Source organism: Mangifera indica, chromosome 10, assembly GCF_011075055.1.
Source record: "Mangifera indica cultivar Alphonso chromosome 10, CATAS_Mindica_2.1, whole genome shotgun sequence".
NCBI classification, from domain to species: Eukaryota; Viridiplantae; Streptophyta; class Magnoliopsida; order Sapindales; family Anacardiaceae; genus Mangifera; species Mangifera indica.
The window spans coordinates 15,592,596-15,616,750 of record NC_058146.1 but is presented as its reverse complement, the minus strand read 5'-3'; the positions used below and the strand labels follow the sequence as shown (position 1 = coordinate 15,616,750).

The following is a 24,155-nucleotide window of genomic DNA, read 5'->3' as shown; positions in this document are numbered from 1 at the left end:
ATGTAGGGTTAAATTAAATTTGCCTATATATGGTGTATAATGAAATTTTTATGAACTTTGGGGGCTAAAATTATTTGGCCAAATTAGGTGTAAATTGATATTGATATTTAAATGTGGGGTATTGTGATATTTTATGCTTGGGGGTAAATTAATAATAAAATTCGTATCGAATTAATCATGTAAATCAAATTGATTATATTGGTAAAGTTTAATGTAGATTTTTCTGATAAATGTTTTTTTACCAATTTGGTCATTGTAGAATTAATTATTAAAATGATAAGTTTTGCGGCTATTCATTACGAAGGAGAATAGATTCAAATTGATCAAAATATTATGAAATACGCTGGAGGTCATCAAAGAGTGGTTCAAATGCGACCCAAAACAACACTTAAAAGATTTATCTAGTTGTTGAGTGAAAAATGTGGTATCGATTTGATTTGGAAGAACATTCAGCTATGTATGAAACCAAAATGTCTCGATCTAGAGTACCCCTATAAAAATCGAAAATGATGAAGATGTCAAAAGCCTTATTGACATGTTTAAATACATTGAGGAATGTATTCCATTTTTGTTACATGTACCTTCATCAAAGCATAAGAAGAAGAAGAAAGCATGGCAATGATGATGGTAAATTGAAACAAGAATATGATAGGGAAGACTTTATAAATTTTCATAATGATGCATTGCACACTGTTGAGGAATGGGTTTGTAGAGGCGACTTTGATGGGAACTAGATGGTTGATGTTCCTTTTGATGAGTCAGACTTCGAGGAGATGTCACCTATTAATTATGATATAAGTAGTCTCCAGCTTGTAGATCCTCTTCAGGGTGGTGGACATTATATTGGACCATTTTTCGATAATGTCCCCATTTATCAATTTAAGTGGCTACCCAATTTTCCTCCACAGCTTATAATATCAAGTGGTGCAGAATTGCTGTGAAAGGAGAATGCTATAAAAATTGGCTTAGTTTGTGTTGGAGGAAAGATTCCAACACAGAGTGGCTAAGTCAAATACAGGGAGATGAAAGATTAACTGTGTTGATCGACAATATGAATGGTATGTAACGAAAAAAGATTAGAACCTAGTGACATGTTCCAAATCCGTTCTATGAATTCCACACACACATGTTCAAGAGATAAGATAAAGCCACATCATAGGCAATCCAGATACCATAACGCATATACAAATAAATGAGGAGCATCACTTTTAGTACTTTTTCATTGGCATTGGGATATTGCATCCAAACATTTTAATGATATAGTCGATCAGTTATTTGCATTGATGATGTTTTATTAAAGAGACGATATCTGAGACATTTATTTTTGTAGGCACAATTACGAAATTAACATCATCTTGCTGATTAAAATATATTAATAAAAAATTTTTGTAAGTTGATTACTAAATTAATTAAGTAATCAATTAATCGATTAAGAATTACTGACCGCATCACTCTTGAATATTTGTTCCATATGACTCTATCTTAGGATCTCTCACTTGCCACTGAAACATGTGCGGATACGCATTTTAATCAGAATACTCTACCTAGACAGCTAATGGGTCCAACGTCTTGTATAGACAAAACTACAATATCAACATCAATGTTTAAATTCCACAAATTACAACTATAGAAAATAGTATTTTTTTTGGCTATCAAAAAAATTATTCACAATGACACACTTACTTGGAATGCAAGTGGGAACCCATAGATTTCATACTTCTCTATACCTTTCGACGTATTGTAGCATAATCTCTCAATGGAATGGCAAATGAAGTGGAAGGTCATCTCCCATACCCGTACACCCCATGGGTTAGAATTGAATTCGTCTAAGTAATCAACAAACTAGAGATACTTTAGAGATACCTTTTTCTATTTGTTGTTCCCTAGTAACATTATATGAAGGCAATACAATAACGCCAATTTAATGGTGTTGAAACTGTCATCCCCCTATGACCGCACTAAAAAAATTGTCTTCACATCTTTATATTTCACATTTCACTTCCTTTGAAATAGATGTCCCAAATCCTATATCTAACACCTTGTGGAAGAAATGTGTCCGTGCCATTAAACAGACTAAAGTGGAGGCCTGTAATTAGAGCAAATTTGAATGGGCTGAACCTCATGTCAACCCTATTAACCTAGAGCCATAATTCATTTCTCCCATCACCCCTTAACACTTGTCTTAATATAAAGAAGTGTACCAACACTCCACTAAATCTTTTGTTTAAAGATACAGAAAGTGCTGAAAACATGTTCAAGCGAACAACCTTAATTGCTTATTTGTCAAGGTAGATTTGATCTTGGATATAGGATTTCATAACGCGCAATGTAACCTTTGTTTGGAAGTATCGCTCGAATCTTAATACCCCCCTCAGGTCTTCACATTTTCATTTTTGTGAACCTTCATGTAAAAAAAAAACATTTATTTTCACAACAAATTTGATAAGAATTTTGGAAATACGAACATAAAATTTGAAATCTACATGTTGAAATGCTTTATTATGAAACAACTAAAAAAAATCGACATGAAATTTGAAAACTACATATCTAAAAACCATATAATGAAAAAAAATACCTTAAATTTGAAAACTATCCATATAAAAACCCTATGATGGAAAAAACGGATCTTAAATTTGAGAAATATAAGTCACAAAACCCAAGAATGACAAAAAAAGATTGAAAATTCAAAATTTATATGTTGAAAAACTTTATAATGAAAAAAATCAATTTGCCCCCTTAACTTAAAAAAAGCACAATTTCCCCCTCCCTAGGTTCCCACAAGAACTAACTATTTCAAAAATGGCAAATTCCCCTTCCTTCGAGATTGACATTCAACCTTGGGGTAAAATTCCCTTCTCTCATGAGGTCGATGTTTAACCTCAGGGGAAAATTCCCCCTCCCTAAGATCGATGTTAATTATCCACCTTGAGGAATCACAAGGTCCCCTTGAGATGTCATTGTTTAAAATTTCACAAATTCCCCCCTCCCCTGAGCTTACCTGAGGGGAATTCTCCGCTTTAGGGTAAAATTCTTCGCTTGGGGGAAACATTATCCATCCTGAGGTGGAGTGCTGGTTCTTTGTGGCCTAATTTTCTAACCAAAATTATATTTTTCGACTCCAATTTCAAAACAAATGAATCTACACCTACTTTAACACAAAAACCCTAAACCAATTCATCTAAAATAAGCAAGAATAGATCCATAAAATCAATTATTCAAAACCGAAAACCTTAACTAATAACAACTAGATCTTCATCCAATCAATAAAATCTCAACACCAAAATGATTAAAACATGATAAAGGATGATATATTAACTTCTTTTCCCATTTTCATTGCTGAAAATCTATAAAAATTGTCAGAAAAAAGCTGGAGTTGTCGGTCTCGTGTCGCCTTGACAATTTTCAAAAAATTTCAAAAGTGATTTCAAGAAAAATGGTTGAGAAAATTTGTTTTGGCTTTGTTTATACATGAGGCTATTTCAGTCATTTCACAATTGTTGGGTATATTTGCTTTGTATTAATAGGGTTGGGTATTTTTGTATAATAAAGTTAAATTGGGGCATTTAATTTAATTTCCCTTTATTATATATAAATATTTATCGATACTATATTATTTTTTTGATTTTACCAATCTAACCAACTAGAAGAGTGGATTGAGCCTTTGACTGAGTCCAGTTTGATAAGGCCAAAGGACTATTTCCTACCCAATGTATGCTAATTTCTCAAAGTTCTCCTCGTTAACTTTGAAAATACCATTTACCCACCCATGACCTGTTAAAATTAATGAAACCCTAACCCTTGAAAATTTTATCTTATTTTCCCCCCTAAAAGTTTAAAAACTAACTTTTCTTCCCTAAACCAAGTTTGAAAAAAATAACATTTCCCTCATAGGGTTTAGTTTCAAAATCTGATCACCTTCTTCGGCATCATTGTCAATCGTCTCTCCCTCTCGACAGCTCCCCATCCTTTGACATGTTGCCTCACCTCCACCCCAACCTCTCTGGCATCCAAAAACATCATCTGGGAAGATGATCGTCTTCTCGAACAAAGATGAGATGACTTCCTAGAGGAAGATGAGTCATCTCGTCTTCGTCTGGGAAGACGATTCCTCTGTGGGTGTAAAATGACTTTTGCGACTTTTGCACTCACAGAAGCCTTTGGGCCAGGCCACAGTTACGTTCCAAAACAAAGTGATATTTTATGAAAAAGAATTATCAATATTTTATCAAAGTTCAATATATAGTCAAAGAAGTATTCTCTCTTAATTTTATGAATAATTTTAAGACATGCAAACAAGAATATTAGCCCAAATGCCTAGTGAGAAAAAAAATATTATTTTACACTTTGAAAAAATAAATAAATGTTATAATTTTTTAGCATTGAACTTTTTTAATTGAAGAAACTAAACATTCATTATTTTCCTATTGAAAGTATTGAATGATCATCTAATTTCAAACATTATAAAAGGGGAATGACATGATTTTTTTTTTAGTTAAAAATGCTAAAACTAATATTTTATATGATGATATGGATAACTTGTGTGTTGACAAAGACATTTGTTACCCTTCAAAAACCTCAAAGTATAGTCTTTTCTCAACATGATTTCCACGAAAACTATAAAACACACCAAGAAAAATCAAAATTTACCTTGAATAAGAAAACCTAACTAGAATTAATTTGTTGTTTTGGCTTTTATAATATATTTTTTAAGTTGAAAGTTTAGAGTTTATTTATTAATTGGGTTCAACAAGGAACTCATAGACAATGATAAAAAAATAATTTCTTTAGATTTTAACTTACAAAATAAAATGTAACAATTTAAAAATGAATGAACATCATTATGGTTAGAAAAATTCCAAATTGATAAAATACATAACAAAGAAGTTGTAAGAAAAGTATAATATACAATTAGAGGTTAGACCCCTTTTTGTATAACAGAATATAAGTTTAGTTTCTTTAATAGAACCATTTAAAAATATGGTCCTTTCAATAGAAAAAGATTTTGGTCAATCAAGAATTGTTCACACTAGTCAAGAATTATGTCGGTTATCATTTAAGAATTAAAACATAAAATCCCCATCATTAATTTTTAAAAGCGTTATAGGTTAAATCAATTTTTATGTGACAAAATATAAGTTTAAAATCTTTAATAGGAAAATTAGACAATTCGATCCCTTCAATAGAATGAACAAAGTTGGGTCTTTCCATGTGTTATTATCTCTTTATTTTTTAATGTCTTTAAGGTTGACAATAATTTATTTGATTAACTTCAATCTTTGATTACCACTATTGTAAATGCAACAATACCGATTAAACTTCTTTGTAAATAAACAAATGTTGGGTGATGCTAGGCTAAAAATTGAGAATTGATAACATAATTCTCAGAGTACCATATAATAAATTAAAATTATGAAATCAAACAATAACTCTTTAATAGGAAAATTAGACAATTCGATCCCTTCAATAAAATAAACAAAGTTGGGTCTGTCCATGTGTTATTATCTCTTTACTTTTTAATGTCTTTAAGGTTGACAATAATTTATTTGATTAACTTCAATCTTTGATTACCACTATTGTAAATGCAACAATACCGATTAAACTTCTTTGTAAATAAACAAATGTTGGGTGATGCTAGGCTAAAAATTGAGAATTGATAACATAATTCTCAGAGTACCATATAATAAATTAAAATTATGAAATCAAACAATAACTCTTTAATAGGAAAATTAGACAATTCGATCCCTTCAATAAAATAAACAAAGTTGGGTCTGTCCATGTGTTATTATCTCTTTACTTTTTAATGTCTTTAAGGTTGACAATAATTTATTTTATTAACTTCAATCTTTGATTACCACTATTGTAAATGCAACAATACTGATTAAACTTCTTTTTAAATAAACAAATGTTGGGTGAAGCTAGGCTAAAAATTGAGAATTGATAACATAATTCTCAGAGTATGATATCATAAATTAAAATTAAGAAATCAAACAATAATGCAACTCAATTAAAAAATGAGTGATAATAAGGAATTCAATAAAGTATAGAAAATGGGTGAAGGAAAGAATCGTCTTTCCAAAATTGGAGACATGAAGTAAGCACAGGATATATACTTGAATTAAACTTATTGCTTACTTTGTTATAAGTTAATAAAGTTAAAGAATATTTACGTAAATTACTTTCAAAACTCAAAGCCTTAGTTTACTTACATTTAGGACAAAGAATATATAGCTAACATTCTTGCAAGACAGAATATATACTAATCTTCACCATATTTCATACTTCATGTAATTCCCAAGCAAGTCAAGGAATCTTACTATATATATAAAGCCATGATCTTGGATGATAATTTCATGCAACAATCCAATTTCACCATTTTGAAAATTAAAAAACCTTCAATCTTCTTTTTTTCAAAATATGGCAGAAACAATTGTCTCTGTTATTGCTGAGAATGTGTTGGGAAAGTTGATACCTCTTGCTTCCGATAAAGTGTCTTTGGCATGGGGTGTCAAGAATGATGTACAAGAGCTTGTTGACACCTTAACCATTATCAAAGCTATTCTCTTAGATGCTGAGGAGAAACAGATTCACAATCAAAAGCTGAGAGTTTGGTTGGGAAAGTTGAAGGAGGTTTGTTATGATGTAGAAGATGTTTTAGATGAAGTTGAGGTGGAAGAATTGTGTAAGCAAGTGGTGAATTGTCAAAGCATTACAAGAAAGGTATGCCACTTTTTTTCATCTTCAAATGCAATTGCTTTCCGTTTTACAATGGGGAAAAAGTTTAAGGAGATTAAAAAGAGGTTAGCAAAAATAGCAACTGATAAGAATGATTTTAATCTCACTGAGAAAATTGGTAGCGATCATGTTGTAGGTTGGGAGAGGGAAACACACTCTTTTGTGCATGTTTCAAATGTTATTGGTAGAGATAAAGATAAACAAACGATTATTGAATTCTTATTGCATCCAAATGATGGTCATGAAAATGTTTCGATCATTCCTATTGTTGGGATAGGAGGTCTAGGAAAAACCACACTTGCAAGATTAGTGTATAATGATGAAGTAGTGAGTGATTATTTTAAGTTGAAAATGTGGGTTTGTGTATCAGATAAATTTTCTTTAAAAAAGCTTCTTATTGATATTATTGATTCTGCAATTGGGCAAAAATATACTCAGAAGAATATGGATCAATTGCAAAGAATCTTGTGTGATATCTTTAGACATGAAAGATATTTATTAGTTTTGGATGACGTTTGGAATGAAGATTATGCGTTATGGTCTGAATTAAAAAACTTACTAACAGAGTGTGTTAGTGGAAGTAAAATCATAGTAACCACACGTAGTGATTGTGTTGCCTCCATTATGGGTACTACACCTACATACAAATTAGAAGGTCTTGCCCTTGATCAATGTTTGTCAATGTTTGTTAAATATGCATTTAAAGAAGGGCAAGAAAAACGACATCCCAACCTTTTAGAGATTGTAAAAAAATGTAGAGGTGTGCCATTAGCAGTAAGAGCCTTAGGAAGTCTTCTTTATTCCTCAACTTTTGAACAAGATTGGATAAATGTGAGGGATAATGAGATATGGAAGTTGGATCAAAAGGAAAATAACATTTTACAAGCTCTAAGGATAAGTTATAATCATTTATCATCTCCTTTGAAACAATGTTTTGTCTATTGTTCTATATTTCCAAAAGACTATGAATTTTCTAATTCTAAATTGGTTCACTTTTGGATGGCCCATGGGCTTCTCCATGCCCACAATGAAAATAAAGATTTCGAAAATATTGGCATGCAATATATAAAAGAATTAATGTTGAGATCTTTCTTTCAAGATATTGAAGAGGTAGGCAATGGTAGTGATGTCTATTTGTTTAAAATACATGATCTGATGCATGATTTTGCTACATCATTGTTCCAAAATGAGAGCTTAATAGTGAAAGGGAGTAACCAAATTGGTTACAAATCTTATCGACATTTATTATTTCATCATTTTGAGGCAAGTCAAGTAGAGGCTCGAAGCTTTTTGCCTAACTTGGGTAATTTAAGAAGTATTATGTTTTTTACACGTGTTGGAGAAAGTATCACTGTTAGCCAATTATTTTTTGATATAATTGTCTCAAAATTTCAGTTTTTGCGGTTATTAGATTTACATAATTTAGGTGTTGAAATAGTGCCTAAAAGAATTGGTAATCTTAAGCATTTGAGATATTTGGGCCTATCAGATAACCCGAAAATAAAAATGCTCCCAAGTTCTATTTACAAGTTACCAAGTTTGCAATATCTATCGCTCATTGATTGTGAGAAACTAGAAGAGTTAAGTGGAGATGTTAAATACCTAATTAGTCTCAGAGTGTTAGTCTTAACCACAACGCAAAAGCATCTACCAAATAATGGAATTGGCTGCTTGAATTCTCTTCGATTTTTAGGTATTGACAATTGCAGCAAGTTAGAATATTTGTGTGAAGACATTGGTCGCTTGAGAGTCATTCGAAGACTATGGATTTTTAAATGTCCAAGTCTTATCTCATTACCACGTGGTGTAAGAAGCCTAAGCTCATTAGAAGAACTTCGTTTGGTAGATTGTGAAAGGCTTAACCTAGATTTGAGCATAGGATCAGATGAGCAACACAATCATGAAGAACTCAATAGCACAGGGCCTCCCCTTCGATTGCTTCTAATTAATAATTTACCACAATTGGTGAAATTGCCGCAATGGCTTCTTCGCAGTTCGACAAACACTCTGCAATCCTTGTATATTACTAATTGTTCCAAGTTGAAGGCACTACCAGAGTCAATGCAAAAACTTCAAGTTCTTTGGATTTGGAATTGTCCAAAATTGTCATCTCTACCCAGGGATACCAATCATCTCATCTATTTGAGAGAACTTGCAATTGCTCTTTGTCCTAGACTAACGGAAAGATGCAAACCAGAAGCAGGTGAAGATTGGCCCAAGATTGCTCATATCCCGAAGATTCAACTTGACGGAAGGATTATCAAGTCAACCGAAAATTAGGTATGACCAATCCATATCTCTTCTTCTTAATCAGTTAGTAGGCAAATATTCTTAACATATTTATTTGTTTCAAGTCAAAACTTTGGTAACATTTTAATTGGTTTATCATCAGATTTGAATTTCAAAATTTGAACAGCTACAAAACTTAATTTCTTTGTTTTCTCCTTCCTTTCTTTAACTTTGTTATTTTCTATGTATGCAGGGGAAACTTGAATCAAATGTGTGAGTTTTTAATCTCATAAATTCTTCAATTTCCATGAATTATGAACCCTAATTCAACCAATTGACAGGAGGGCTTATTCATTTTACTTCTTCTATGTATTAAGCATTGGTGTTCGATCTATTGCTTCATGTTTTTTCAGGTACAAATCATTTAGTTTTTAGATTGAACAATTTTAAAAATTGTTGGGTCTTTTTTATAGATTTAATTAATATTCTACTCACCTTAATTGTAAACATATATTGTAGGACTGAGCGAGATTAAGCCAAATGGTGCAGTCAGCAAAGCATATATTCCTCTTGTTTGATTCAGAATTTCAGTGTTTATAATTATAATTCTGCCCTGACTAGTAAATATCACCTCCCATAATGTGATTTGTTCAAATAAATTTTTTTTTTGATAAGTAAAAATATTTGGAAGCCGCTCTGTTCACATAAATGTTCATGAATATAGATTACAGATTTTATTCCAATAAAGTTTCAAATTTTATTTCTCATTAAAAATAAAAAACAGTAGTTGTTGAAATTCTGTTCTGCCAAAGAGTAGATTACAAGGTGTTGGTGTTTGAGATGAAAAATAATATCTATGACTGCCAGTAATCTACTCGGATTGAACTGTCTTCAGAGAAACTTCCCTTTTAATAAGATTGCCCCGCGCTGTAAGCTGCTTTCTTTCTGCTGTTTGATCGGTTTTCTTTAATTTAGTGTACTGTCATATTTCTTTTATTTGTTGATTCATTTTGATACTGATCAATCTTCTTTGCCCTATAGATCTCTAAGAAATGTTTTGATTTATGGTAGCATTCCATCTGACATTGAAGAACATAAAAGCTTACAGACAGCATAAGTTAGTATTGTAATGTCATGAGTGTGCCTCTTTTTGTTTATGCGGGTCTTCTTCCATAATTATTTTTTCTCATTTTGCAGGGATTTGAATTTCAATAACTTAATTGGTCAAATCCCAAGTGCTTTGTCCAGTATTGATTCTCTAACTCACTTGTAAAATTTATTGAAGCTTCCCTCCATATATTTAATGTTTGATTATTTTACTTATGTTAGTTTTTTATATTAGATTTTATCTGAATCTTTTTTTTGGTCTCAGTGGCCAGATTTCTTGGAAACAATAGTCTGTCAGGAAGCCTTTCTAAGCAAAAAGTTGTATATCTTCAAAATAGGTAAGCCTTTAGTGTTAGTTATCTCTAGAATTATGCCTATTACATGATATCGAATTTGGCCCCAGGTGCTTCATGAATAGATTAAGAATAAAAAATGACAAATGTTTTCATACAAAATGAAGAAGAATGAAAAAGGCACTACTTATCTTGGAATTAGGCCATACAAAAAGATGATAAATCTTAGTTACTGTGCCTTTTGCTATGAATAAGATGTCATGATTTGTTTTTTAAAAAATGCATGATGCTTGAAAAAAAAACTATAAACTTAATGCACAGGTTCCCTTGTTATAAACTAAGATGTCATATTTAGTTACTGTGCCTTTTTCGTTGAACTGTCTACAAAGAAACTTCCCTTGCTATAAGAATGCTCTACATTGTAAGATTGTTTCTTTCTGCTGTGTTGAATTATTTCTAAAACTTAATGTACTAAAAATTTACCTTTCACCCTGATTGTTGTTTAACTAGATCAAACTGATAGTGTTGTATATATTTGGTATGCAAATTTAAGTTGATAGCATAATATAAGAGGCTGATAACTATTAATTTGGTGGTGTTGGTTTGTTTTGTGATAGACAATCTAACACACATGTTCAAAATTCAGGTTCGCAAGTGACCAGTAGTGCAGCCCCTAAGCTTTAATCAGTCTTCAAAGCAATTCCCAGGATGACTTAGATATTGTGGACTTAGTCTAGAGAAAAGACCTTACAATGTAAGTTTTTTGTTATTAGGGCTCACATACATAGATGAGTTTTGGAAGATATGCGTTTTTTATGTCTATATTCAGATAAACTCACTGAAGAATCTTGGCCCTTGTCCTTAAACGCACAGGTTGTACTATTATAAAGTCATCTATGTACCCTCAAAATTAATCCTGCCGAGAACTTTCCAGTTAAAAGATTTGACATATTGAAGGAGGTGGAAGTAGAATAGCAGTAACAAAGATTTTTTAATTCACTTATTTTGGGTTGGTAGAGTGATATATTGCTTAACTGACAGAGGTAGTAATGGGTCATTAATTTCAGCTTTGTATCATTCTAGGTACGTTATGTGATTCCTTTTAATCTTTCTTTAAGATTAGTTAACAATAAATATTCTTTATAAAATTGAATTTTTCTACTCAGATTTCACACCAACTGTTGGTATTGCATGTTAGAAGAAGCAGATTGGATTGATTGTTGATATTGTAGAAGCTCTTGGAATTTCAGGTTTGATACTATTTTTTTTAACTCTTTATAGGAGGATATAAAGAGTTAATGACAATGCATACAGGTAAATTGTCCAAGAGTTTGAAATAATATATTTGAAGTCTCATAAATCAAGTTTGTTCAAGAAATTTTTAGAATTTGATTCTGATAGAGGCCTAATTACCAAAGTTTATTTCCGCAGGCCCAAGAAGAGAATAGAGGAAGCAGACCCAGATTCAGAAGAAAGGATGAAACTCTCAGCTGAAGATTCAAGGATGGACATGATGGAGGGCAATCTGGGAATTACAGAAGCTGATCTGGAACAGAATGAGCTTGGCCATTCAGTTGTGACCACTTGGCAGCCTATGAGTGGGCAGGAGGCAGAATTCGGTTAAGGAGAACTCATGCTTTTATAGGGCAGCAGAAAAAGGAGAAAGCAGCTTGATTTTTATGAAAAGGATGTACTGAAGTTTGTTTAAGAAGAAGGAGGGGTCTGGCTCTCAAATTCCAGAATTAGCAGTGTCTATTTACTTTGTTCCAATTCATTTCCTTTTAGTTTTATTGCTCTGTCTCATTGCTTTGAGTTTAGTTGTGAAGCATTTGGTGTAAACATTTGCCTTGATGAATGAATGAATGGGATGGATTGCTATTTCTATTGAATGGATTGAATTTTATTTGATTGAGTACAAATTATACAGAATGAATGCTGCCTGCTGAGGCTATGAATATTACAGGTTCCATTTGTTCCCTTTATTTTGCCAAGAGAAATTGAAACTGGAGCAGGAGAAACCTTGGCCTGAACAGGTACGCAACAGATTCTCACATTGTCACAAAGTTGCATGTGTAATGCATGATCACAGCTTGACAGTGAGGTAAAGTAGGTGAATTTTACTTTTGGATGTTCGATGAAGGAAGAGTAGATATCATTTATCGTAATAAATCTGTTACTGCAGGGTACACATGCTATGGAAGGGTGAAAACTGTAAAGCAGCTTTCACTAGGATCCCACCAAGGGAAAAATAAGTTTGTTAATGAAATTGCTACCATAATTGCAGAGACACTTTTCCCGCAATGAATGCTCTACATTGTAAGCTTGTTTCTTTATGCAGTATAATATATTTCTAAAACTTAATGCACTAAAAATTTACCTTTATCTATAGATTGCATTTCAAGGACTAGAAGTGGATGACAAGCTCTGTTGGTAATTCAGAAATTTCAGCCTATCTCACACCAGACATTGTGCTTTATCTGTGTGAGAAAGAACATGTTGAGGGTGGCATGATATTTCAGCTCTTGGAAGAATTGACTGAAATGTCCACCATGAGAAATTGTAAAGATGTTTTCTGTTATATAGAATGTAAACAACACATTTTAGAAAAGCAAGAGCTGTTTGCTCATGCAAAACTTGTGATGTTGAGGATGTGCAATCAACTTCTTGGATGGGTTTACTATTGGAAAGGCCTCCGTTTTTCTGCTTGCGAGGACTTGGATGGGTTTTCTAGATTTACAGACCATGGTATTGAAGGAGTTGTGCCACTACAACTTCGGCCACCTCATGCCTGATCCAAATACCAGGCTAAACCAAATGATATTGAGGACAAGGTGGAGCTCCATGTGGGGAATTTGATAGAGCTATGATGATTCGACCAACAAAGTGTGATCCAAAAAGAATCTGGAAGTCCACATGGCTGTTTTGGATTGGTGGAGAAAAGAATAAAAAGGAAAGGTGTGGAAATTATGAGCAGAGAAGAAAGAAAATTAGAATTTGACATTTGGTTTTGGTGGGCACTGGCCTCTCAAATTGCCCGAGAATTTTAGCTGTGAGGCTCTGTTTCTTTTCTCTATTTTCTGAAAGTTGCATTGAAGCTTCCTGGTAGACTTAGAGTTGTAATTATTGTTCATGATTTTAGTTAATGAAAAGCTGTCGTTTGCTAATTGAGGAAATTATGCAGTACCTAACAGAGGCCTTAGACCAATTAGACCATTTTGGCAATTGATTAAATTTTGGATAAATTGTATATGTTATAAATGATAGTAAAATAATCAAATAGGTACTGAAAGTATTGTGAATCTTTATTTACCCTGTTTAAAACTATATGTTAGACTATTAGCTGAATACAAAAATTAAAATATATTAAAAAAGGGTTTATAAGACTATTGTTGTGGCAATTTTATCTTTCACTCTTTCTTAAGCGTCGGATAACAATAAACTTGGACCTCATCACCCCGACTTTCTTACTTGTTCCCCATAGGCCCTTCTCTTTTTTATCTTATTTGAGACAATTATATAGTGCCCCATGAATCTATATTAACCCTTCTGAGATTTTCTCCATGCAATCTGGTTGCAGAACAGTTTATATGCACTGAAGATTTGGTAATGTAGGAAGTAACATTTAGAGTGAAAATGGCATGTTTGTAACATCAACAGTTACAAAAAAAACAGCGCAATATGATGTTCACCTTACTTACAGAAGCTCCAAATGAAAATACATACAGAAGAGATGTATCAGGAATGAACACATTGAAATTCCTCTCTGTACACTCAGCATGAAAAAATCAGTTGTCTTATATTACTGGTATACAATGAAAACATCTCCAACACTAAAAGTTCTACTTCAGTTTTGAGTTTAAAAATGCAGCCAAAATCATCAATAAATTAAGTTATTGCAGCATCATCAACGGCAGAATAGAAAAAGCTATCCACACAAGAAACACAGAAGGCAAAATGAGGTGTATAATTCTCCCAGATTCAGTGAGTGAAGATATTTCTTACCTTCCCTCAGATATTGCATCTCTGAATTGACTGATATTTAAAGGCGAATTTAATGGGTTGACTCCTGGGCTGAGATCAGTTGGATTGTCACTTTTATTCTTGCTGTAACTTGCCGAAGAAGAAGATGCATCAAGATTGTAGTTCGGAAAGGAATTTGTTGCATCGTTAAAATCCCAATCAGACAAATAACTTGGCTTTGATGTAACAGCTTCTACTTCTACATCTCCAGTAAGCATGTTCACAACCCGTGACATGGGCGGCCGAAGCATTGGTGATGCTTGTGTGCACAAGAGAGCCACAGCTATTACTCTAAGAGCTTCATTTTCATCAAATTCTGTTAGTGTGGGATCAACCAGCCCCAAAATGTGGTTGCTTTCATGAAGACTCCAGGCCTGGAAATATAATACAGACAAAGTCCAAAAACCAAAAATGAAAAAGGAGTGTATTTAACTAGTATACATGGAAAAAAGCAAACAAACAAATCAAATTCATGCTGTTCTCTTTACCCATTCAAGAAGATAAACTTTTTCCCTATCCAAGCTAGTATCAGAGTTTGCTCTTCCACTGATAATCTCCAAAGTAACGATGCCAAAACTGAATACATCAGCCTTTTCTGTCAGGTGTCCACGCATTGCATACTCTGGTGCCAAATAGCCACTGCAAGACAATAAGTGTTTCCAAAGTTAGAATTGAAAAGTCTCTCTTGATAAGTGATTGTGTCAAACTGAAAAAGAAAGTAGGCATATACAATGTGCCCTTGCTTTGGCAACATTTTAAATTTAGAAAACCATATATAAATGATTGCTCCCTTGATGAAATGTATAAATTACAACATCTTAAACTCTTCAGCACATTCCAAAACAAGCTATCAAGGAAAAAAAGGAATCAAGAAATGATCACAGCATACATGGTTCCTGCAACTCCTGTGCTGATGTGAGTTTTCTTATCATCAACCAGTTTTGCCAATCCAAAATCTGATATCTTGGGAGAGAGTTCTGTATCAAGTAAAATATTACTTGCTTTGACATCTCGATGTACAATTTTCGGCCTTGACTCCTCATGAAGGTATGCTAGACCTCTTGCAGTTCCCAAGCATATTTTAAATCGGGTGGGCCAATCGAGATGTAAAGCCCTAATTCCTGCAAATATGGGGCACAATCATTAAGAACTTTTAAGAGGTATTGAATTGGAAAATTGAGGATTTAGGAATAATTTTCTCCAGGAATGATTTGGAGCAATAAGTTTTTTCTAGAGCATGAGCATTGCCAATATGCTCTAGAAAAACCTGTTGCTTGCTCTTAGAAGTTTAGGTAGTTATTTTTGTCATTTTATACCTTGTTTATAGATGCAAAAAAATATTTCATTATTCAAACTTTAGACTGGTTAAAATATTTGAAAGTTATCAAGACTGTATTCTGAGCTGCCAGATTCATAGTTGTTAAGTGACCATAGATCAAACAAGAGAATTACACATATAATGTTTCAGTTGCTTGCAAGAAAATACAAGATAAAAATTTGTAAAATTAAGATTGATTATTAAATGGCAATATTCTCTTACCAAACAATGCTTTATCAAGGCTTTTGTTTTCATGATATTCATAAACGAGGAGGCGCCTAGTTCCCTCAATGCAGCATCCATACAATTTCACAAGATTACGATGTTGCACTGCATTAATGGCAGAAATCTCATTAATAAACTGATTTTTCCCCTGGTGCGATCCTTGAGAAAGTTGCTTCACAGCAATCACCCTTCCATCAGAAAGCGTACCCTGCAGCACCAGATTTAACAACATAGATCATATTTACTCCTTATTGAGAATGCAAAAATTAAAACCAACCTAGTTTTCCTGCTATATTGCCAGCTATGATCACACATTAGATATAATTCATTTCAACCAAAGATTTTAGTAAACTATCTATAGGCTCTCACTTGTAAGTTTACGACATAAAAGTTACCTTATACACAGGCCCAAATCCTCCCTCTCCTAGCTTATTTGAAACATCAAAGTCTTTTGTTGCAGATTTCAACTCAGCATAAGTGAAAGTTGTCGGTTTAGGTCCTATTCCAAGTAGTACTGCAAATGAAGCAAGAAAAAAGATTACAAAAATTAGAAGGGTTTGCCATCATGATTTCGTCGGTAGCCTTGCCTGTACTATGGAACAATGAAATATTATAGATCCAGTATTTATGTTTCAGAAGTGAAACAATATACTTCAACACTTCTGTTACAACCACATTCTAGTATCTACTTTTTCTCAGATGCCCAGAGAACCTTTTACTTTGGGCAGAAGTGAATAATGCAAATTAATCAATATCCATGGACAAACTTGGTTTTAAAGATTTTATAACTATTATTACAAAAATTCTCTTGGTTCTCATACCTTCTGTGTCATCTTTGTCTTTTCTCATCCTCAAGTAAAAAACTAAAAATATCAGTATGAAGCCCAAAATCACAAGAGGGACTGTAATACCAACAATCAACCCAGCCTGGTTATTCTTTTCTTCAAGGCCAACAGTTGCTCGGAATTCTGAATAAAATTCAGTTAGAAGTATATCAGTAGATTAACACATTTATAGTAATTTAAATTATCTTAAAAGAAGATTCAGAGAGATCACATAGTTTACCTGGAGTGACACTAATAGCTGAAATTAGTGGTCCATAACTACCTGCAGCAGGTACACAGCAGGTCCCTTTACCAGCCCAAAACAGGTGAATTTCTAAATGGTTATCAGTCACATTAGCATCAAAGCTTCTGCTAATTGCTCTTCTAACCCCACCTGCCTCCTTTGTTATGTCAAAATCCATCAATTGGCGAGTTCCCTACATGATATTTGATGAGAGATAGTATTATACTTCTCAATGTGAAAATAAATAAATTGCATTGTGATGGTAGAATCAGTAAATGACAAGGGAATGTTTCACAGGATTTCCAAGTTACAGTTTGATGACCAAATGTTTACCTGTACATAAACATCAAAAACACGCCTTCCAAGACTCCCCCATTTTCTTGAGGTTCGATCTTCATAAATTATTTCAGCAAAGAACAAGCTTACATTGTAAGGCCCATTCTGAAGACCAAGTCCATAATATCTAAGTGACCCAGGGGATTGTCTTGCAGTCTGATAAAGATCTGGAGTTGTGGTGTTAACCACTTCTGACCCTGAATTTGGAATGAGTGTGGTAAATTGTCCCTCAGAAAACAAGCCCACATTACTAAGTGCCCATTTTTCAGAATTTAGCACGTTAAAAGAAACTCCACTATCATCAGCCTCATACACTGTATTGCCAACTTTCAACTGTTTACCACCACAGTTGATTGCAAACCTTGAATCTGCAAACGCAAAGATAAAAGCTTCAATGACAATATTAATCTGAATTGCCTACAGCAAAGATTGAGACAAAATTTCAGGAGAAATTTCATTTTAATAATTTCCAGTAACTTAACACAAAGATCATCACAAAAACAAACTGTAACAGATCATAATACATACATTTAACACACAAGGAGCTTGAAGTAGAGCTATGGTATGAAAGTCTACTTCCAATTCATGGCTTCCAACTGTTATTTTTTAATTTTATCTTTTTGGTGATACCCAGAAATCCCTAGACCTCTCATATACATTAAACAAGATTGAAGCCAGAGATTAATACCAAATTCTCCAACCTTGACAGTCCAGAAACTAGTAGAATATAATATAATAATATCCCAAGTAGGTGGACTTAAACTTTGCACTCCTGTTGGAAGTCCAGGCTGTTAACCACTCACGCAAATCCCAGGGCTAGGCTTCCAACTGTTCATTTTTCTCATGAAGTCAACAAGCCAACATTATATAATCAAACTGCTTATACAAATTTAATATTTCTGAACATTTAGATGGCTGGCAATATATTGAACCTTGCTCTCAATTAGAACATTGACTGAACAGCGTGTTGCTCAGATGTGTACAACATTGAAGTGCATTACAAAATTATAATCAGAGAAGTGTTCTAAACTAACCAAAATAATGCAAAAAGAATAAAGCAAACTGGCATTACAATAAACAATACAAAAGGATATGAAGCAGAAGGAAGCAGCTTACAGCGAGGAGCATTCTTATTGCAGGGGAAGTCTCTCTGGAGACAGTTCAATCCAGGGATAACACTGGCAAGCACAGAGAGCATTGCATTATTAGTTATCTTTATTGAAAATTTAGAAAGAAGCAGTTCCATTGAAAACTTGTTACATTACTTGTCTTTAGTCTTCTTTAAATGCAAAATCTGCGTTTTTTTTAATTAAAACAGGAATCATAACACACCTGATGTTTGAACTGTCAAATGTGAAGTTGTTGCCCACTAGATTCCTATTCAAAGCAATTATCAATTATATATCTAAGTTTGAAGCATACTAGTAAGAAATGCAAGGATATTTAAAACTTTTAAGAAATGGTTTACAGTGCTACAGTAGTAAACCATTTCAACATAACTAAATCATGGTTTGAGAGACATACAGCAGTGCTACAGTCGTCACCCAGCTGGGAAAAGTTCCTGATAGATAATTGTAAGATAATTCTCTGCAGGAAATAGTATGGTAAACACCAATGAGTAGGAAACATGTATATACACATACACACAAATAAAGGAGAGAGGGAGCAATGATTGTATACTGTTGAGATAGATATGGTCATAATTTCAACATAACTAAATGTAACAATCAGCATTTTCAGTGTGACAAAATACTGTGAAATGAACACTTACATGGTTTGAAGATTTACACTTTTTTGCTGAGGAAGGGATCCTGACAGACTATTGTTTCCAAGATACCTAGCCATTGGAATTGTGTAGAAGAGAAGCAAGAAAAAAATGTATATTAAATGAAAGAATAAGGCTCAGAGCAAGATCTAAAATAAAAATCAACTTAAAGTACTCAAATCTTGAAACTGATGGAGGGAAGCATCAATAAATTTACAAGTGAGTAAGAGTATCAATACTGAACAACGCACTAGTGACTTGACCAATTAAGTTGTTGAAACTCAAATCCCTGCAAAAGAGAAAAAGAATCATTTTAAAAGAAACCAAAAATGAAAAAAAGACAGGCAGTACAAGCGGAGGTCTAGTTGTAACTTACAGAGTTGTTAACATTTGGAGTTCTCCAATGGTAGAAGGAATGCCCCCGCTGATCAAAGCATTTCTTAGAGATCTATAGGAGAAAAAAATGACTGATCACTGTCAAAATGAATCAGCTGAGAAGACAAATAGAGATAGGTAGTTAGATATATGTAAAACTCAATGGAGTATTTGTAACTTACAAGTCAGTTAAGTTCGTCATTCTCCTAATAAAATCAAGAGAGGAGCTCCCATTGTATATATCAGTGATTTGCCTACACAATTAATTCAAACATCATGGATATGAGCCATCTTTCCACAGAGAGAAGGAACATTACATTACCTATATATCATGTACTGAAAACTATTTAATTATGTTTAATTTGTATTTGTTCAATCACATCATGCCAAAAGAATTCATATGAGTTAGATTATAGGGAGAGTTGGTATATGGAGTATAATTTAAGGTATACTTACAAGGTGTTTAAAGAGATCAATTTAGAAAAACTGGATGGTATAGGACCTTCAAGTTTGTTCCCTCCAAATCTCCTAAAGAAATATTTGATAGACTAGTCAACAAAATAATCAATGTGCTTAAATATAGACACCACTGAAGAATTTTTTTTTTTATACTTCACAGGACACATTTGAATATCATGAAAAAATGTATTACAGAGATTCAATCTTAGTCCAGTTCCCAATGAAATCAGGGATCTTTCCCGTCAACGGACAATCATATGCCCACCTGAAATTAACAAATCACTCATTGTTAGCATAGTTCAGGCACTGTAATCTTCAAGCAGAGAAAAAGTAGAATGTCATGAACATAAGAGACAGGGTCTTCCTTACATTTTTTTCAAACTTCGAAGATTACCAAATGTCGAGGGAATTTCCCCACCAATTCCAGAACTATCCATGAAACTGTTAAATTCACCAATAAAAATTCATCAATTTCATGAGAATAAAATCCGTGGTCATGAAAACTAGCGCTTCACTTAAAAAAACAAATAAATAAAAAATATTCTAATGAAGAAGTTAGAGCATACAAGTTTTCTAGTTTGGCCAAGTTACCCAGTTCAGGAGGGAGTGACCCAGTGAAATTGTTGGATCCAAAAGCCCTGCATAACATATATCAGAAGATATAACTCTTTAGTGATCAACAATTTATGTGAGTGCATACATTGTGCCAACAGTGTTCATATTTTCACTTTTCAAAGGGATTTTGGGATGATTGTAATATCAAGTCATGCATAATATACAGAATGGCTTTACCAGTGATTTCCAACTTTCCTGACAAACTGTATGACACAGTGAGTCACAATAAATTTTTCATATTCCAAAGAATCCAAACATACCGGTGTAGGATAGGGAGGGAAGAGCTAAAATAGAGAAAACTAAAGAGAAGAAATTAGAGGAGTGATACAGGGGGCGAAATTAGAAGAGCAAGATCAAACTAGAGAGAAGACAATTCATTTATCATTTTATTCCTTTTCTTAATCTACATCCCAAAGACAATCCTCTTTGTAATTGCCTAAACAAAACAAAATGGAAATCTATCTTCAATAAGTCATTCAACTCCATTCAAACATGAAAATCTATTATAAATGGCCAAATATAACTTTAATAAGTAATATATTTAAATTCTTGGATATAAAAATAATAGTTCCTAAATTTTAAAAAAAAACTTCCTTTTATAATTCTGCATTAGCCATTCAAGGAAATGGCTTTAACTTAGACAGTAGCATGTCACTCTACAGTATAATAGTTATTGGTTATTTATTTTCATAAAGTAATGATCGAGGCAATTAACCCAGTCTTGCTGTTGCTGAAGAAGAAGAAAAAGGAGAGTTTTCCAATCTTACAGAAAATATAACTCCTTCAGGTTTCCAAGCTCCTTTGGGATTGGCCCAGTAAATTCATTGTGGCCCAATGACCTGGAAATAATAAGACAAAATTATAATACACAAAGAGGCAAAGACCAGCAAGCAAGAATTAGCAGCAAAATCCAAAGTCATTTATCCATAAGAAATGTAATCAAAACTATGCCAAAAAGAAAGCAAGTAAACATTTTCAATTAAAGGGGTAACCTTAATACTTACAAATATATCAACTGAGTTAAATTTCCAATAAAAGCAGGGAAGGTACCAGACATGTAATTTCGATCAATTCCACTGCAAAGTAACATAAAATGTTTGTCCATTAAAATGAGAATGATTAAGGTCAAAGTTGTTGTATATGAATCAAATGTGGAGAAATGAAAAGGAAATCCATACATATACGTAAGATATTGCAAAGTTGCTAAGTCTTCAAGGATAGTTCCTGTGCTGTCCTGAGCATATACTCTCCTGAAAAATATAATATAACACATTACACTGCTTTGACTGAGAATAATGTTTCTCTTTTTCTTCTATAAAGCCATTAATTAAAAAGCTGGCATTTTACCAACAAAATAAAAAGACTTTCTTGTTTTATCTAGCTATTCTATTTCCATGAATCTTTAAAGTTTCTCCTGTAATTTCTTATAGATTATAGATAAGGGGCACCCAAATCAATCATCTAAAATCCTGTATCTCTGGCCAGCATTGCAAGTCAAGCAGCTATTCAAGTAGCAATTTGGTTGGGTAAAAATATTGGCTATGACCAAGGCTCAACCCCAAAAAATAAGTAAATAGATCTCAGTTCTAAATTTCTCTAAGACAGGGTCAAATATGAGTACTATATTTGATTGATTGACACAAAATCCAATTCATTAGCAGGATTTATTTGGTATCACCTCTTGTATGAATTTGGTCTTAATGCAGATCATATATCATATATAAACTTTTACATAATAAGTTGGCACATGGTTGTGGTGGCCAATGCAATTAAAGGAAAATTTCATTCTCTCCTAAAATATGATCTAATAAGAATTAAACTATTTTAGCTTAGATAAAAGACACATGCTTTATTTCTGAGTAAACAAATAAGGAAAAAAATTGGGGAAGGTTGACCACATTTTTGAAGGAGAATTTTAAAATAATTTTAAAGATTCTTTTCAGATCTAGTATAATCTGTCTGCATTTTAGCAGAACTGAAACAACTCCATACGAAAATTTCCTAGATTTGGTAAAGAAAGAAAGCATACAATTGAGTGATATGGCAGGTTGTATTATTGTTAAAGCTACAGTTGCATGTGATTGCAACAGTGTGGTCCTCCAATTTAGTTCCATTAATGGCAGTTCCAGTACATGGCTCTCCACTTATGTTCCATAATCCTGCCGGTGCTTGCACACCCCATTCTTGAAATAATGCATTCAACGCCTTCACTGCTCACCACATCAAAACAACCAATAAAAATTACCAGAAGCTGATAGAAATGCATGCTACACAATAAAACAATTTCATAAAATAACTTGACATCTATTAGAATGACTCCTTCAGCATAGAAAAATAAGAGGTTTTGAATTGATAAATTATCTCAAGGGCTGCAACTATAATTCACTAGTGACATGGAGTGTGGCAAACTCTCCACCTACTGTAACAGCTTGAGCAAACCAACAAAGCTAACCCATTATGAACTCTACAAAGCTTCTGTCAACCCAAATTCATTTACTTGGTAAGAGAAAACGCAAAGCTTACAAGCTAATCAAATTGTCTTTCCCCACCTTGTATCCATATGGAATGTTAAAAGCACCAATCACCCCATGAAATCAAAGAGTAAGATTTTAAATAAAGAAATCTACTGAGTCAACCTTGAATGGAAGTCACAAAGTGCCTCCAATTTTATTTTTTATTGACAGAGCTGGCTCCATAACATCACCAGCACTCCAGCAGGGACTATAGTGTTAATTTTGAAATGAATAATCCAATAATGTTAACTTGAAGAATCCACAGAGCTAGGAAAGCACACTATTACCTCCGAATCCCATAATTAACAATTAGCAATATAGTTTTTGAGATATTGCTTCAGAAGAGCGTGAAGAATCTTAAATTGACCTCATATATTAACTTCTTCCAAAATAGCATTGATTTATGATCTTGATAACCCAAAAAAAAAAAAAAAAAAAAGCTCCCCCATGATCAACCGGGTAGTCTTCTATACAAGGAAAATTAATAACAACCAACCAAACAAACCCATTTAAAAAAAAAAAAAAACTGTGCAAAGGAACGGGCTGCTTTCAGTGACTCATATGCACAAGCTAACTAAGCTTGTTCAGCTATCAAAAAGCCACCTTTGAGAATAGAATTATTTTCTTCCAAGTCAAGTTTTTCTCAAGATACTACAAATGGATTAAAAAAAAAAAGAAGCAAAAACATAGAGAAAGAGAATTACCTTCTGCAGGATCAGTAGTGGCAGTTTGAGCTATTGATTTTTGTAAAATGAAGAAAATGATGAAGCAATTACAGCATAAATGAGCAAGAACTGAAGAGGAACGAAGCAGCTTCACTCTGAAATTCATCTTTCCAGTACCTTAGCAGGCAACGAGAGAGGAAGTTTTGCAGGGATCTCAGTTATATTCACACGGAACTTGAAAGAGACTAGAGAAGAGGGGCTGAACTATCGAAAGTTTCAGAGCTTTTGGATATCTTTGTAATTTTCAGAGGGGCTACATAGAATTTAACCAATTTCACTAATTCTGCGTCTATCGGTCTATCCAAAAGACAAAGTACTCCTTGTTTTTTTTAATATTTTTTATTTGATAACATATTATTAGAATAATGTTATGCC

At 33.1% G+C, this 24,155-nt stretch overlaps 2 protein-coding genes across 33 annotated transcripts; one reads left to right on the top strand and one right to left on the bottom strand.

Moving 5' to 3' along the window:
• The first annotated feature begins 6,371 nt into the window (after positions 1-6,371).
• Positions 6,372-13,522, top strand: LOC123227539 (putative disease resistance protein RGA1). 31 transcript variants are annotated; one of them, XM_044652542.1, is made up of 10 exons: positions 6,372-9,012; positions 9,215-9,374; positions 9,481-9,890; positions 10,003-10,078; positions 10,159-10,208; positions 10,334-10,406; positions 11,008-11,115; positions 11,235-11,444; positions 11,528-11,675; positions 11,793-12,250. In XM_044652542.1, the coding sequence occupies exon 1, from the start codon at positions 6,415-6,417 to the stop codon at positions 9,010-9,012; it is 2,598 nt and encodes an 865-aa protein (XP_044508477.1). In that variant the 5' UTR covers positions 6,372-6,414; the 3' UTR covers positions 9,215-9,374; positions 9,481-9,890; positions 10,003-10,078; positions 10,159-10,208; positions 10,334-10,406; positions 11,008-11,115; positions 11,235-11,444; positions 11,528-11,675; positions 11,793-12,250. The 31 variants fall into 31 exon arrangements, with proteins under 31 accessions (XP_044508477.1, XP_044508470.1, XP_044508475.1 ...); XM_044652535.1 differs by having other exon boundaries at positions 10,159-10,230; XM_044652540.1 differs by lacking the exon at positions 11,793-12,250 and adding exons at positions 12,544-12,677; positions 12,751-13,522 and having other exon boundaries at positions 9,481-10,230; positions 11,643-11,675.
• A 496-nt stretch (positions 13,523-14,018) lies between these two features.
• LOC123227489 (probable LRR receptor-like serine/threonine-protein kinase At1g56140) lies at positions 14,019-23,960 on the bottom strand. 2 transcript variants are annotated; one of them, XM_044652314.1, is made up of 24 exons: positions 23,760-23,960; positions 22,572-22,752; positions 21,721-21,792; positions 21,547-21,618; positions 21,310-21,381; positions 20,494-20,565; positions 20,297-20,368; positions 20,121-20,192; positions 19,925-19,996; positions 19,651-19,722; positions 19,470-19,541; positions 19,311-19,382; positions 19,100-19,165; positions 18,853-18,915; positions 18,661-18,705; positions 18,445-18,506; positions 17,326-17,696; positions 16,990-17,185; positions 16,746-16,892; positions 16,320-16,438; positions 15,922-16,132; positions 15,271-15,502; positions 14,870-15,020; positions 14,019-14,755 (listed from the first exon to the last, which is right to left on the bottom strand). In XM_044652314.1, the coding sequence occupies exons 1-24, from the start codon at positions 23,884-23,886 to the stop codon at positions 14,360-14,362; spliced, it is 3,087 nt and encodes a 1,028-aa protein (XP_044508249.1). In that variant the 5' UTR covers positions 23,887-23,960; the 3' UTR covers positions 14,019-14,359. The 2 variants fall into 2 exon arrangements, with proteins under 2 accessions (XP_044508249.1, XP_044508250.1); XM_044652315.1 differs by lacking the exons at positions 21,547-21,618; positions 21,721-21,792; positions 22,572-22,752; positions 23,760-23,960 and having other exon boundaries at positions 20,519-20,565.
• Between the last annotated feature and the right edge of the window lie 195 nt (positions 23,961-24,155).

Coding starts and splice junctions, on each gene's coding strand:
- LOC123227539 (XM_044652553.1), top strand. CDS start 6,415: ATGGCAGAAACAATTGTCTCTGTTATTGCTGAGAATGTGTTGGGAAAG.
- LOC123227489 (XM_044652314.1), bottom strand. CDS start 23,886: ATGAATTTCAGAGTGAAGCTGCTTCGTTCCTCTTCAGTTCTTGCTCAT. Junction 19,723..19,924: donor TTGATCTCTTTAAACACCTT/GTAAGTATACCT, acceptor TTAATTGTGTAG/GCAAATCACTGATATATACA. Junction 19,166..19,310: donor ATTGATACTCTTACTCACTT/GTAAATTTATTG, acceptor TCCAATGGCTAG/GTATCTTGGAAACAATAGTC.